At 32.3% G+C, this 16,982-nt stretch overlaps 1 protein-coding gene across 1 annotated transcript in view; it reads left to right on the top strand.

The window, feature by feature from the left end:
- LOC129798001 (uncharacterized) overlaps nt 1-16,982 on the top strand; it is a 139,035-nt gene that overhangs the window by 55,734 nt on the left and 66,319 nt on the right. Inside the window, exon 2 of the mRNA XM_055840930.1 lies at nt 2,557-2,993. Coding sequence (XP_055696905.1) covers nt 2,903-2,993 — 91 coding nt within the window. The 5' untranslated portion in view covers nt 2,557-2,902. The remainder of the gene's footprint in view (nt 1-2,556; nt 2,994-16,982) is intronic.

Here is a 16,982-nt window from a genome sequence, read left to right as displayed (position 1 = left end):
TTCCAAGACCTTTCCAACGTTCCAAAATTTAAAAATTTTATTTAAAAGATTTTAGCAAAATTTAATTGATTAATTTTAAACTTTTTATAAATGTTTTTTTTTCTACACAATAACATTCTTCCTCTTTTATTTCGGAGCGTTATGTTTTAATTTTAAAAATGGTTATTACAAATTATTCCAAATTCTCATTTAAAAAAAATTAATAAATGAAAATTGGCAAAAAAATATTTAAAAGAGATATTATAATTTTTTTTTTGTAGCGGTATTCAAAAAAATCTCTTCATCTTATCCAATTTGAGAGTAGATAAAGATCATATTGACGACTCAGAATATAAGTCGAACAATTCGATTTTTTGCAAAAATCGTTTTATTCGCTTTTTGGAGGCTTTTTCATATCATCTACCTTCCCTTTGAATATTATACTTAAAAGATCATTATTTTCGAAGTTATAGAGATTTTAAGTCTCATAAATCCTATACTATGCATGTAAAATCTTAGCTTCAAATTGCTCTCCTGTAAAATGTGCCTACTGCAAGTTATTCGTTTCTTATTCTGAGCGGTCCGATATTTATATTCCTATCCTTCCTTTCCTGTCTGTATTAAGTGGCTGAGATACTGTAGAAACTGTTTCCCAAAGGTGGGTTGCCTCTGTTACTGTGTTATCACACTTGAACATTAAAATTTTAATATGATTCACATTAATTGTCGCTGGTGAGAGTCCAAATGTGTAATTTGTGTGTTTGAATCATTTTATATTCAAAATTTGATCTATTTGTTGATAAAAAGGTAGACTTGGCCCGCAAAATTTGATATAAATTGATTTATAGCATGAATGCGAAAAATTAATGCGATTTTCTCTTTAATTTTTTAATGTGAAAAATATTTATGCTTTAGGTAAATTTAAACTTTTTTTTGCAGGCCAAGTCCACTTCTTTATCAATAAATAGAAATACCCCAAATATTAAGTGACTCAAAGACACAAATAACATATTTGGACGCTCACAAGCGACAATTAATGTGAATCACATTAAAATGTTAATGTGCAAGTGTGATAACGCCGTTAGACCGATCGGTGGTGTTCCACAGAAGTTTAGATTCTATCCAAAATTCGCTTCCCCTAAAGCGGTCTTCAGAATAGAGGTTTAGCTCATCCCAGAAAATCTCAAAACCCTAAACAGCAACCAATTTTATTGCTTTTTCAGAATTTAATGGGTAGTTTGTCCTTAATACTCCAATCCTATTTTTTTTTTCAAAATATCTTGGTTGATATTGATATCAGCGATTAAGCCAAATGCTTAAGCCTTGGGTCTGAAGCCCGTATAACGCCACATTTTAGTGTTTAAGTCTATTGAAATATTCTTGCCATGGGGAAGCTGAATATATTGGCAGTCGTCATGAAAATTTAATTATGCAATAGGAGATGTCAGGGTAGCTTCAAACACTCATTATTTCACAAAAATAAAATTTTAGCATAATAAAGTAATATTTGGGAAATGTGTTGCATATTTTCAAATAACCAGTACACTAATTCCCGGGATTATGCACATTTTCGGGAACATTATGCATCGAAAAAAAATGCATACCCGCAGGGGCTTTTCTTAATAAATCGGTCATAAAACGAATTTCTCGCCGAGTAAAGGTACTCAAAAAAATTAAACTGATTAATAGAAATGCATTAACAAACAGTACTTTTGGCCAGAGTTATAATAATAATAATAATAATAAGTTTATTGGTTCATGCCCAGGATACAGAAAGTAACATGTAGGACTATACAATAAATGGGTGGAATATTTAAAATATTAACTTAATAAAAGAAATTAAAGTTTTATTCTGAAAAATAAGCAGTGTTTTCAAATTTCACGCGTCGCAGGATAGTATACATTCAGGCGTATTTCAAAAATGATTTCATAGATTGACTCCCAATTGTAGGCAAACTTGCATAATTGTATGTGCATAATTCCGTTAGGTTCAGGGTTTCTGCCGTTTACCTGGTGAAGCCGATTTTAGTAAGTCGGCGGCAGTCGCAACCACCAAATAGGTATATGGGAAAATAAATATCTTATCTTATCTTATAATCCCGAAGTGCATAATGCCGGGATTAAGTATACTTAAGAACCCATGCCCTTAAGGGAGTTTCATCTGACCGAACTATCGCACATATCCCTATAGTAATATCAATAGTATCTGACTTTTCACGAATTTTAATGTCCTTTTTTTTTAGATATTTAACTGACCAAAAATATTTTTTCCATAAAAATTATCAACATAACGATTTTGAAATAAGATAAAATAAATTTCGATAAATGTCTTTGAAACGTAAAAATGAACATTTTCGCTTTTGTATTAAACTTCTGGCAAGAAATGCTGTCGTCCTAAGTTTGCCTTGTCAAGTGTAGAGAATTTGGCTGAATTGCAAGTGCAAGGAAGAAACTTGTCTAAATAAGAAAAATACCATTGAATATTGTCCAAATGGTGTATTCATTGAATTATCCTTGAACAAATCGCACACAATTTGCAGCAATTTTCCTCACTGGCTTTTCTCTTGTCTTTTCCAGGCAGCATCTTCGAGCGTGTAAACATTGTCAGCTTGACCTCGAGAGGACCCCCATTTGGGTTGGGTGGAATATCGTGCAAATGTCTGTGATTTGGGTGGTGAGTGAAAAATATCCACGAATGGTCACTGGAGGACTGGAGAAATGTGTCTTGATTTTGTGCTGAGGATCAGGCACAGAAGAGACGAGTGTTCACTGTAATAATCCGGGTTATTTATGGATCACACTAGAGTGGGACAATTGTGTCGATACAAAAGTGTACGAGGCGCCTAATAAATAATCCTTGGGGTGGCAATTGAGTGAGACACAATCAGAGCGGTGCATTTTGGACACAATTGCCAAATTTATCATGATGGAGTGGATAATCTCAGCTAGACTCTGGCCCAAGACATTCTTCTGGTTCGCCACACTTTTGCTCCTTCTCCGTGACATTAACAGAGGTAATATATTGGTGAATTGCTTACCATGAAATTCTGATTTATGTCACACCCATTTTCCACCTCCACAAAAAAAAAACACATAGAGAAAAAGACAAGGTTTAGCAGAGCACTAAAACAGCAATTTCGCATTTGCTAAATTACAATGAAGTGAGTTTTGGGCTTCGTCATCCCCCTCGGCATTTTGTAAAATAATTAATTGCATTTTGTCCAAATGATTTCAATTCAATGGTGCACGATTTGAATTTTACAAATTGTGCAAAATTCATTCGAAATTGAACTCAATTAATCACAATTTATTGTAATTATAAAATTTATTTTCTGGTATACAGAATTTTGACACACAATACGCACATATTTTAGAATATAGGTATGGGCGTTTTGTGGATGAGCAAATACCAGGGCATTTTGTAGTATAATGGATTTTCGAGAGGTACTCCCCCGCAGTGTAGGGATGCCCTGTAGAGGTTGAAAAACAAGAGAGGGGTGAAATAAAATAAATTACGATAGCATCAATGGGAGTTCAATTGAATTTCATTATTGACAGACGCGAAATTAAAATATATGTGGATACATTGAGGCAAAATTATTTCCACACATTCTGTTTCAATTTGCTTTTGACGTGTTGGATTTTTGTACAAAGTACGACTATTTATCTAAACTTTTTTTCAGTACTTCTCGTCAATCGCACAGAAAAATTCTGTTTTCAGGGAGCTATTTGGATCATTTGGATCAACAATCTATTTAAAATCCAAATAGAGCTTAAATGGTTGAAACAGAAGCTTTCGTATTTTGGACATCCGTTTGAACTTTTGAATTTAGGTCTGCTGCAGTGATAGACACTTCTGCATCTTTTTAGCACACTATTAAAATTTGATATTAATACATATATTCTGTATCTAATTAGGAGTCATTTACCAGTCGGCAAACTGTTGAATTCGGAATACGGAAAATCAGGAATATTTTTTCAGTTATTAAAAAAATAAAGATTTCTAAAAAAATATTGACATTCTGAATATATGAGAATGAACATCAAGCAATAATAAATATTTGATAAATATCAAAATATTAGGTTTGCTTTCTCCTCTGAAATACTTCGAATAGTGAAAGAAAAAAAGAGCTTATCCGTAGCCCCAAGGACCAAAAATACAACTTATATTTGCAACTGTTCCAATAATCCAGCATCTTTCTTCTATTTATTAGCAGTTTTTACCGGAAAACATGAAAACAGATTATCTTAACACTAGGGGAAAGTGCCCATGCTTTGCACGGTCCCATGCTTTACAATGACTACATTTTTCCTATGTTTCTGAATAAATGCGACTCCGCAATATATTTTACAAACAAGATACTTTCCCCTAATTTTCAAAATGTGGATGATATGAGTCATATTTATTGAAAATCACACGAAAAATTTAGTTATTGTAAAGCTTGGGACCATGTAAAGCATGGGCACTTTACCCTACTGGCTATTAACTAAAACCACGACTGCCTTCTTAACCAATTTCGTATCTCACTAAAACTTCAAGATGTATTATTCGATTCGCTAAAGCAAACTGTAGGACAGATAAAAAGACTAACGAGCACCACACGCTAACCGCTTTTAATTCAGCTGAAAACGTATGTATTTTCAGCTGAATTCTGCTCACCTTAGAACGATACTTGCGAGGCAGTGCAATATCCACATTATGTGGATAGCACTTTTTTTCGAGAACTGTTGACCTTTCAGAAAAAATGCTGATCGATTCAGTAAAAATATTTACGCTGAAAACGCATTTTTTTTTAGCTAAATTGAAACTTTAACTGAACAACTTTCCATTATATTAGGCATTACTTACAAAGAAAATTCTAAATAAATTATGGAAATGTTCAATCAAATCAAGTGAAGTATAGAATGAAATATTCTAACTCCTGTTGAAATCCAACATTTGAGTCTCGCAGAACTTTTTTAATTGATATTTTAAAATATTTTTTGGAATTTTTCTTGAGTTTCTGATATCTTTTTGAAATATAGGCTGGTTACACAAAATTCAAAAAACCTATCAATCATCTTGAAATCAAGTAAAACATTTTCCATGAAATCCTTTAAGAAATTTTCTGATTTTTTGATAACCATGACATAATAACCTAGGTCTGTGAGGAAAATTTTGCATTTTCCAAAAAAAAAATTGCTGCTTTGGTTTTACAATTATAGTATCGAAAAATAGTCATGATGTAATTTTTCATAAGCTGTCGAGAAAATAAAGAGATATTATTCAGACTTCTGAAAGAGCATATTCTTATTGGAAATTTATCCTTGAATAATTTTAGAACTCTTCTTAAAACCACTCCTTCTATCTTGTGCGTGTTGAGCCACTTTTCTCTCTAGAACTTTGTCATACATATTTTTCTTTGTTTTGATGAAAAACGTGTTTTCATTAAGTTAGTAACTTGTGATACTTACAAGTATCTTCCAAAAATACAGAGCTGAAAATTTTAATATTTCTTCATATTTTCTTCTTTCATATATTTTCTTATTGTTCGCGTAGAGATATTCATGAGGGCTGTTTAATAGTAAAAACTTGAAGTTTTGGTCTCTTTTATTAATAATTTAAAATTTTCGAAAACATCACCCACATGTAAAGTGAAATTTTTTATAATTCTTTCCGTCTTATCATGAACTGTAAATAGCCACTCTGACTTCTAGCTAGGGGAAACTGGGGCACCACCAAACACGGGGTACCACCAAACACTGCGATTTTTTAATCGGATATTGGATATCAGAGGATAGGACCTTTAAGAATTTATAGGCACTATAGGGATGTTTGTCCACTGAAGAAATGGTCGAGATAGTCCAAGTAGTTTAGAAATAAAAATTACTGTTTGGTGGTACCCCGTGTTTGATGGTGCCCCAGTTTCCCCTATACCTTTGTAAAGAGACAAAGAATGCAATGGAACCAAAAGAACTTTGGGAACTTAATATCAATTGCATGGATATTGTTAAACAAGGAGTAGGGGGAACTGGGGCAGTAGTAATCTGGGGTAGTTGTAAACACTGTGATTTTTTTCAATAATTTTAAGACTCCAGAGGATAAAACCCATAAGCATTCATAGATACCATGGGGATGTATGTCCACAGAAGAATTGGTCAATAAAATCCTAATACTTTAAAAATAAAAATCATTTTTCCCGAAAATGTTGATATTTCAATTATTTTGGTCATTTGGATTTCCACCTGGAAATTAAAAACTGTGTAAAATAATCGAAATGTAGCAATACCAGTTCTTTCCTACATCTTTTAGGATTATATTTATGGATTTACTAGAGAAATTGAGATTCTCATTATTTCAAAAGAATTAATAATTGGTCAGAAAACAGCATTTGGGGTAGATGTAATCAGGCAATTTCAATTTCACAAAATGAATAGGTAAAAAAGCGGGAAATTGACCTTCATGCGAAATATCTATAATTCATAGATTACGAAAAAAATTGGTCGCGCTGTGTTAAATAAAAAGTCACATGATGTCAAAATATGGGGAAAATCCATTGAAAAATGTCTTTGATATGCATGCTTTTAGTTTTTTGCTATTTTAATTATTCTTTGTAAAAAGTGTCATGATTTTTTGAAAAATATACAGTCTTTATATATCTCTTAAGTAATTAAAATAATCGAGAGTGGTGCAAAGTTAATTTCAAGAGTGGGAAAAAAGGTGTTTACATCCTCCCCAGAAAGTGGTTACTTCTACCCCAGGTATTTTGTGAAAAGAGAAAAATGCACAGGGACACAAATTTTATTTTTATGGAAAACTCAATTGTTTTCCAGCATCCGCATTACCCTCGACGAATTGCCTATACCCAAGGGTAAAACATGAGCTAAGAAATATTTTCCAAAAAATCACGGTGTCCTTGGAAAATCACATCAAATTCGCATCTATCGAAAATGGTTACATGTGCCCCAGTCTCCCCTATATTTAAAAACATTTGGTCGGCTCCGAAGAACACAAATTTCATAATGCTTAAGAAGATGTTCCAAAGCTTTAGTTTAAAAGCTTAGTAAGCTGAGCTTGAATACACCACGTATTCAAGGGGTTAAATAGGTTACGAAGACTTAAAAAACAGAATATATTCCTCAGTCCTCCATCATTTGTTTGTTAACCCGCTGAAATCCGTAAAAAATGAGGTTTTTCTAACCGTTCCCAAATTTTGCCCAAATTTTTTTCATGATTTTCAGATATATTTTGTTGTTAGTAGAGCCTAACATTTCGCCATTAGACACTTTTCACCTATTAAATTGCTATCCCGAATTATTTGAAAGCAAAAGGGCCCAATTTTCAATCAATTTGGTCAAATTATTAATTGAAATATTTATTATTTTAACTGGCCGAACTCCACGAGAGAGCAGTTTCCATAATCTTTTAAATTACCATTTTTTAATATACCTTTTTCATGAACCATTTTTAATTTCGAAATGATTTTATGATGATTTATAGACAAATTTAAATTAAAGTTAATCTTATACTATATCTTTTATATTCAAAATTTGATCTATTTGTTGATAAAAATGTAGACTTGGCCCGCAAAATTTGTTATAAGTTGACTTACAGCATTAATGTGAAAAATTAATGCGATTTTCTCTTTAATTTTTTAATGTGAAAAATATTTATGCTTAGGTAAATTTAAACTTATTTTTGCAGGCCAAGTCCACTTCTTTATCAATAAATAGAAAAACCCTAAATATTAAGTGACTCAAAGACACAAATAACATATTTTGACGCTCACAAGCGACAATTAATGTGAATCACATTAAAATTTTAATGTGCAAGTGTGATAACGCCATTAAGCATATAACTACATAAACTTAAACACTTGGGCATTAACCTTCGTTCAAGTACGGGTTTACATAATGTACTATCACGATCAGGAAATATTTGGTTTTTTGTTTTTTTTTTTTTTTTGACTTTAAGGGGTTACGTGGGTCTCGCAAACTAAGAAAAACATCATATTTTCTTTTCATGTTTTTTCGATAAAATAAAAGAAAATAATTCGTTTTGAAAGTGATTGAACAGACTTCTGTTCGCTTGGTACGTAAGCCCAAGAAGTTTTGTGTTTATGCACAGAGAGCGACAATATAAATCGACAAAATATCGAAAATAATTCGAGCACTTAAGCATATGAAAGCACAACATATTAACTATATTTTTTTGAAATTTTCATTTCAAAATAGTAAAAAATCAGCTGTTGGAACCTGATTTTTGAGACGGTTTCTTTTTTCTAAAAATATACTTTTCGGTAGACATAATTTCTCAGAGTATATTCGTCTAATTTTTTTCCCTTACCAAACCCTCCTTACCTAGGTCTTAGGCCTTTAGGCCTATTTTGACCAGTATCCTATGAAAACAAAAATTAAAAACATCTATTGAAATAGATACCAAAATCATCAATCTATAAAATTATTATCTGACAAATAGTGAGGAAAAACAATAAATAACAAAGGCGTGAATCTTACACATTAATAGGTGTACTGATATTCGTCTGATGTCACAAAAAATAAATATTTCCTGTTAACTGATGAGTTAAACTGGTACTTGAACGGTACAAATGGTACAAGGCATAACGTTGTGCAAAATACGTCGAAAATTGTATTTCTTGTACAAAATTCTACCAAAAATCCAAATTTCATTTTCATTCAAAATTATAGGTACTGTTCAAGTTCGATTTTAACTCATCAGTTAACAGGAAATATTAGGTTTTTTTACTTCCAGTCCAGATGAATACACTCTGAGAAATCTTGTACACGGAAAAGCATGTATTTTCCAAAACAGTCTTCGAAAATCAAGTCCCATCGGCTGAATTAAAAAAAAAAACATAATGAAAATGTCAAAAATATAGTTTAAATTCTCTAAAAAGCTTCAGCAGTTGGAAAGAAATCATTTTTCATTATGTTGAAAATAAATGAAAAAAATGCTCTTTTTAGTCTTCGTGGTCTACGTAACCCCTTAATATGGTGCAATCGAAAGTTGTCTAGGCGGACTTTTTTCTCCGAGTACGATAGTATCCTAGACACATTTCCTCTTACCGTTTCTTGAAACTAATAATAATTGGCTCTATATAGAGAGCATAAATCTTAAATATCTTGGAAACAATAACACGTATGAACTGATTTTAAGCGATTATATATCAGTCATTAACCGACAAAAGCCCATAATACCTTTTATAACTTTAAATAAAAGCATTATGGATTACATGTTGCTTTTGTTCAACAAGTTCAGTATTACAAATTAATATCCGAGATTTTAAAAGCTTTCTCTGCCTTTTTTCACATTTTCAACCATAATATTTTATCAAAAGGAATTTTCAATCGAGAATTTTAGATAAGAATACCTTTGAAAATGTCAGTAAATTTATTTAAATTGCCCTGTAAATTAAGGAGTGTTCTATCCCAAAGTCATGGATGCAAGAGCCATGGCTAAATTGTGGCTATACTGAAGCAATATCAGGAAAATGTGCAGAGAGATTCAGGAATTGAAAATGTAAATCTCTCTCTGTAAGTCAGCAAAAAGTAATTTCCGGCAGACTCACCATAAAACTTCCTCATCCTCTTAAACACTTTGATTAATATTTTAAAATTACCGTACATAATCCCCATTTGATATATGTTGCATATAAATTCCAATCATTTCATGCACTTTTTTTATCGGCGAAAATCGATGATCTTAAGTGTATCGTACCACTTTGAAACACTTAAATTTTCCCAAGAAATTTATGTGGCCTAGAAAGGATGTACAGGCGCATTATGGGGTTCTTGAGGTCATTTTGTTGGCTGTTTAAGAATTCATGCTAGATGTATTTTGAGGTGTACAAAAGTCCATTATAATTCACGTTTAAATTGCAATTTAACCACTTTGGGCAACGTCTCGCGATGATGGAAATTTCTTCAATATTTTGCATATAATTTAGCAAAATGCACTTCAAGTAATCCCAAAACCTAATATGAAAATATCCTCTCCTGACATAACCACAGTATTCAGTATTTGTACTCCTTCTCTCTTGGATTTCCACATCCAGGAAGTGCTTGGGAATATTCTAATTTAATCACAGTGTCTTACTCAACCAAGAAGGAGATGGGAAAATTTATGGAATTCTCCATTGGATTACAATTGCATTATTTACCAGGGCGGGAAAATATTAACCACAGAATTTCATATTTGAAAACCTCTCTTCAACACAATTTTCTCTAAAAGAGCTAAAGATGGAATGAGGAAAATTCAGAAACTGGAACATCCTTCAAAAAGCGGGATGAATGTGTTTTGGGGTGGTATATTGATTCGCATAAAAACATAAAGAGGAATGAGATTCTGCCCAAAAATCAGCAATCTCCATGATTTACAAACTTTCTCGTCACTCTTTTTTCCTCCAAGCCCCATGTTCTCCTCCTCTGTACTTCCAGAACAAGAGTACGCGTTCCGGATGGCCCAAATAGCTCTGGGGTGTTTTCTTGTGTTTCCCACCCACGATGATGTGTTTATTAAAAATTAAACCATCAAATTGACGAGAAACTTTTCTCATAATTTCATTACATGAACCAACATTCATCCACCCAAAATTTTTGCGCGTTCTTCGCATCCATCCCAGGCCTCTCGAAAAACTTCACTCAGCCACTTTTACCATGAGCTTTTCATTGTACTCCTCTTTGGCGGGAACAAACATTATTGAATTTGTAATCCGTATTTGTAAATTGCTCCCTCAACTTCTCTCTCTGAATTTTTTTTTGGGAGGGATTATGCAAGAGAAACAAGGAACGCGTTCCAGCAATGCCTTAATAAGTTTCCCATAATAAGTTTCTTCCTCTGTCTATATGATGTATCTCTGAAGCGTTGAAAGTTTATGCATGCAAAAGGTTTGCAACTACTTCACGATAAGATTGTTTTTCGTTCTAAATTGAAAAAATGTTCTTAAAAAATCAGGATTAACTGTCTATATGTCACCGAAATAATTTTAACCCTTTAAGGACCACTGGGTCACCCGTGACCCATAGAGAAAATAATTTTTCCTGACTATCTGAAGTATTTCTTTCTAATGTTTGTACATAATTACAAAGTAGAAAGATGTGGGAATCTAGGATATTTTTTGCAAATCTCCATCTATTTGGTATATAAAAAATATTTGAGCTCAAAAATAACGAATTTTCAAATTTTCACGTTTGTGCTTGAATTTTATTATTTTTAACATTTCTATTCTTTTTTTAAGCAAAAACCTCTTGGGACTAGAAACTATAATAACTATACATAATATTTCTCAACAAAGTAAAAATTATAGTTTATTGGTATTTTCAAGAAAGCTTCATAATTTTCATGGGTCATATATGACCCAATCGTCCCTAAAGGTAAAAAACACAGAATCTGTCTCTAGTGGATTTTCGAAGATTTGAGGTTAGACTGTTTCATTATTTTGTTTATGTGTGCGCAAAATAATTAATTATTCGTTTAATATTGTGTGATTAGCTAAGATTTCCCAGTACAATACTGACTGAAGAAGGTAATATTTTAATAATTTATAAGGTACTTCTGCGTATATGTTGTAAATACATAACTTTTTACTCTTGTAGATGACTTCAAAAATGGAAAAAAAAATTTCATGATCAATGAACCCGAAATCATCCACATATTATACCCGGAAGATAGTGATGATGCCAGCAATCTTGTCCTGAACGAAAGCGACGTAATATATTTAGAACAAGATGTGGATGAAGTGGACTTTGAAGTCTTCATCGAAAACCCATCAACTCCGGAAGAACTCCCAGATCCACAGCAATGTGCAACTGTACGTCTTAAATTCCCAGAGACAAACAACATTGCACCTACCCATTACCATCAAACATGTTTCGAAGAAAACTGAGGTGCACATGGTGCTATCAGAAAAGAGAATTATAAGACCAATTGTATTTGTGAGGCATGCGACATTTATCTCTGTGTTACCAGTGCTCGCAATTGTTTTGATGAATATCATAAAAATTAAAAATGAAGTAAACAATAATAAATTTTTTCAGAAAAATTATTGTTTTTGTGTACAAGTCTTCAAGAGTCTTTGAGACCAAAAATTAAATGAGATTTTTTAAAATTAATTTTTGATCGTTTTAATTTTTACTCGTACTATAAATATTTTTTTTAATATTACAAATATATTCAAGTTATTTATCCTTCAAAAATATCAGAGCAAACGAGTTAACTAATCGTCTGGAAAATTTTGTGCTTTTTTACCTTTAAGGACGATTGGGTCATATATGACCCATAGTTTTCCAGGCCTCCTAGGGACGGGAAAATTTCTTTTTTACCGTAAATCTCTTATTTAGGCTAAAATGTCGAGGAAAACTTGATTTCGTTGAATTTCGCTCAGCGGAAAGCTTCTCGTCCTTAAAGGGTTAACAACATTAAACCTGGAATTTTACATATTTTTTTCACAGTGCTTATAATTTTAAGGGGTTGACTCTATCGGTGTCGTACTGTATTTCAAATGAAAGTATCCCTAGAAAAAAAATACTGTAAAAAAGTTATAAAATTTTGACAAATATTTACAACATTTTAAAAAGCGTATGGGATTGAATAAGAGAGTGTCAAGTACTTTGATATTTAAATAGCCTGCACATGAGATGGCTCTATAAAATTGCAATTTATTTGCCCCTCGCACAGAATATCATCCTCCGTGTGATTTTACCACTGAACTTTTGAAAAGCTCTCAACAATTCTTCAGGAATGTGCAGCAATAAAAAAAGTGTAGAACAAATATGATGGTAGAAACTGCACGAAAAACTCTGATACAGAGAAAAATATTTCATAAGTCGTGAATATTTATTTTATACTCCTTTTTTTCACTCTCCGCACAGCTTTTTAAAGAGGTGCAACACGGTATTAAAGCATCTTTACTTCATAAAGTAAGCAAGAAACAAGACATGATGGAGCTTTTCCGGGGAATGAGGTGAAAATATAAATATATACAGTTTAAAAAACGAAGGGCATGGGAATGAAAAGTTGAAAAAGTATTTCTAGTATTATTATTTTCGTTCATACGAAGATGAATGACAGAGATATGGAGAAAGGAAAAAAAAAAAACATTTCAATCTGGTTCTTTTTTTTTTAGAACTGAAGCTATATATCGAAAAATCCCTTTTTTCACTCACACTTTATTTGCTGTAACACACATTTTCATTTTTTCTTCCTTTCTCGTCCTTTGGCATCTCCTCTCTTGCATATTTCAGGCATTTAACCTTTCTTCTCGGAAAAGAAACGTACAATACCCCATGAAAGCTCTACCAGTGTGTCGAAAGCACCATTTCAAAGGGAGGTACGATATATAGAAAAAAAGCCACAAGCTTTGTGCAAAAGTTTCGCATTTCAATTCTTCATTCTCTTGTGGCGGAAAAGTTACACATTCTACAAGGGCACAAAAAACAGCCCTTGATATGGCACCAAAGTTGAGGTTTTTCTGAATTTGATTAATATTTGCGCTTGCAAGAGTCACCTACTAAATCTCTTGTGCAGCCTTAAAGCTCAACAGAGTGCAAATGTTTGTTGCAGTGAAAGCAACACCTTTCAGGAAGCTTTCCTCTTTGTTATCTTATTTAACTGCGATTGCGATTGTTTCAAAATCACGGCTATTGTAATGTTACAATTGGGTCAACCGAACATATTCGTAAATACGCAAAATAATGCTCATAAAATTTTGTCATTTTTTCGTAAAGTTTTGCCAGATACACAAAAACGTACGAACAAGTTTGAGAAAGAACAACAAATATTCGTTAAGTGATCATGTTACGAACAATGTTTGTAAAAAAAGTTACAAACTTTTACAACGAATAGTTAGGTTATTTAGGACAGAATCACATTGGCATTAAAATGCTCACCGTATTTCGTTAATTTACACATTTTCATTGCAATTCTTACGCAAATGCTCAATTACCATATTACCTTATCTCATCGGTGGCACTAGATGAAAATAATATAAGAAAATTGAAGAAAGAAAACGAAAATATGATAAACGGTGAGCAAAAAACAGTAGGATTATTTTGCTACAGTTTTTCGTACAGTTTTTTTGCTCACCGTTTATCGTATTTTAGTTTTAAATCTTCAATTTCATTATATTATTTTCACCTAGTGCCATCGGGTATGAGATATGGTAATACGGTAATTGAGAATTTGCGTAAGAATTGCAGTGAAAATGCGTAAATTAACGAAATACGGTGAGCATTTTACTGTCAATGTGTTTCAGCCCTTACGAATATTTCGCAACGCCCCAGTAGTAATTCACAAACATTTACAAACAATTTTATGAAATATTTTTTTCTGTGTAATAAAAATTTATGAATAATTTGTGGAACCAGTTGTTTCAAAATTCTATTTAATTATGGTTTTGAAATTAACTATTATATATTTCTCTATAATTCTTTGCAAAACTACAACAATTACCCGTCGAAGACAATACAAAAAACCCATCTTAAAAATTTTAAATTCTTAGAGTTCTTTCATAAAATCTTCTATAAACGTAAGTCTTAAGCCGCTTCAAATTCATAAATATAAAATATCTGTGCCTGTCGCTATAATTTCGAATTCACTGATTTCCTGGATTTGCCCAACGAGAACCAAGGAAAAAGAAATAAGAAGGAAACAATGTAAAATCTTTTGTATGATCCATCAATTACCCAAGTGGCATCGCATGATTATAGGCACGACATTTAGTCATGAAGACGTTGATTAAATATATTTAATGCTGCATTACAATAATTATTACTAGCTTATTACTATATAGTAGTTTTGACAGCAATAAAGTTCTTGTAAGTTTGGTGTGGGAGTGCAGACGTCACGATGACTATTAATAATTATGACGTGAGTAAAACTTGACTATCACAAGACTGATCATTGCACAATTTTATTTCAGCCTACAAAAGGGTATATTTTTGTTTAGATGAATTAAAAAAAAAGATATTACCGAATGTTTAATCTATTGGAAACCCAATTAGGATATACTACTCGTAAGGAGTACACTATGTAAGCTATCGATCAAATTCTAAAATTTGAGGGATTGAGAGGAAATAGGCTCTCTTAAGGCAACTAGCCGCTACACATTGTAACGTCCAGGAAAATCCCCCAAGACACCCAAGTCCACACGTTATTCTTCTCTAACGTTCTAGACCGGACTGACAGATAAAGATTGACACAGATTTTGACATAAATCCTCTTCCTAATTGTTTGCTACAAGACAACGCTTAGGAGCTTGGACATAATATCACTACGTATATTTACACTACAGAACGACAATTGCTTGCTGATGGTCAGAATACGATTGACTTATCCATTACTTTGCATACCTGAGGAAGAACCAACAACCTCCGAGACGTTGTTTTAGTAATAAAGAAGGAGAAGGATCTAAGTTCCAAGTCAAAATCCGTGTTCCTTTATCTAAACGACCTAAAAGATTTTTATATACAGTAGAACCCCGCTATAGGCCATCGCTCTATAGTCCACAATTTATCGACCGTTGATTTCAAAAGAATGATTTTAAGTCAGATTATGTTTTTTAGTACGCGACATGCAATGTTGTCATAATTATTTTAATATTTTTGGCAAACTTTATTGAGTAGCTGTGATAATTGTGATCCAGAATGAAGAGAACGAGGACAAGTACCACAATCGCAAAGAAAGTGGAAGCCGTCGAGCAATTTCAATGCTAAAAGTCGTTGATCATTTTAAAAAATGACATGGACTATAGTGCGACCCAAGTGTCAAATCTGGAACCAAATATGGACTATAGCGAGGCTCTACTGTATTATACACCTTAACCTTCTATGAGGCGGTAAAAATATTTCATAACAAGTACAAGTATATTTTGTTGCTATTTTATCACTTCATGGAAAGACATGTTGAGTTCTTGCACGAAGTTACGCACGGATAGTTTGACATCGCATCGCTTTTGATAAAATTTTCCTTCACTCTCTTTTCTGATATGAATTATAGTTTACAAACTCTTCTTTTAGGTAGTCACACTATATAAATAAATGATGTTTGTTTAAAAAGAATTGAAATTCTGTGACCGTTGAGACGCGTCTTTAATTTAACATAAATACAGTTAAGATGCGTTAAGCGTTCAAAAGCACTCTCATAGTAGATTAGAATAAGTTTCATAATATAAACATTAGAGGAGACTGGGGCAGTAGTAAACATGGGGCAGTTGTAAGTCGATCATTTCTCCAGTAGACAATAATCCCTTATCAATAAATTCATATACATCTCGTCCTGTGACATCTAATATCTAATTTAAAAATCACAAGTGTTTATAGCTACCTCATATATACTTCTGCCCCAGTTTCCCCTATATCTCCAGTATTTCTAATACATTGATCTAATTGGTTAGAATAAAAAGACTTCAAAATTTCTTTTCATCTCGATGACAGCGTGTTTTAGTACTTTTAGTCAGAATAATTATTTTTAGAAGAAATATTGGAATATTTCTAAATAATTATTAAAATATACTTTTAAAAATAATAGAGGATTTTTGGGCAATTTTACACATGTATTATCTTCAAAAATATACATTATTGGGATAATAAATGAGTATCTAGGATTTATGCTATGTATTTTTAGATAGCCTATACACAAGAGAAACTCACAGGTTCTACTTAATAAGAATTTAGTTTATATTCGTTTAGCAAATGAGTGTTAAAAGAAGTTTAACTGTGTAAAACTGACCCATCCTCCCTTACTAAATCGAATAATAAATATTTTTGAAATATTAACGCTATTATTCTTACAGGCAATACTTGACATAATTTTTAATAAGATTTAATAAGGTTTTTAGCATGCGAAAATTATCAATGTTACCAATAATCTGACGCTAGAAAATCTAATACTCTCTCTAAATCTGACTATTCCTTATTACCAATCATATGACCTTCAATAGCCCTATTTATGAGTAAGTCAGACTTAGTAACATTTACGTCGGGCAAACTAATTTCTGCTACTTGGG

This window comes from Phlebotomus papatasi, chromosome 1, assembly GCF_024763615.1.
Source record: "Phlebotomus papatasi isolate M1 chromosome 1, Ppap_2.1, whole genome shotgun sequence".
NCBI classification, from domain to species: Eukaryota; Metazoa; Arthropoda; class Insecta; order Diptera; family Psychodidae; genus Phlebotomus; species Phlebotomus papatasi.
The sequence above is the reverse complement of the archived record's forward strand: the minus strand, read 5'-3'. Positions and strand labels throughout refer to the sequence as shown.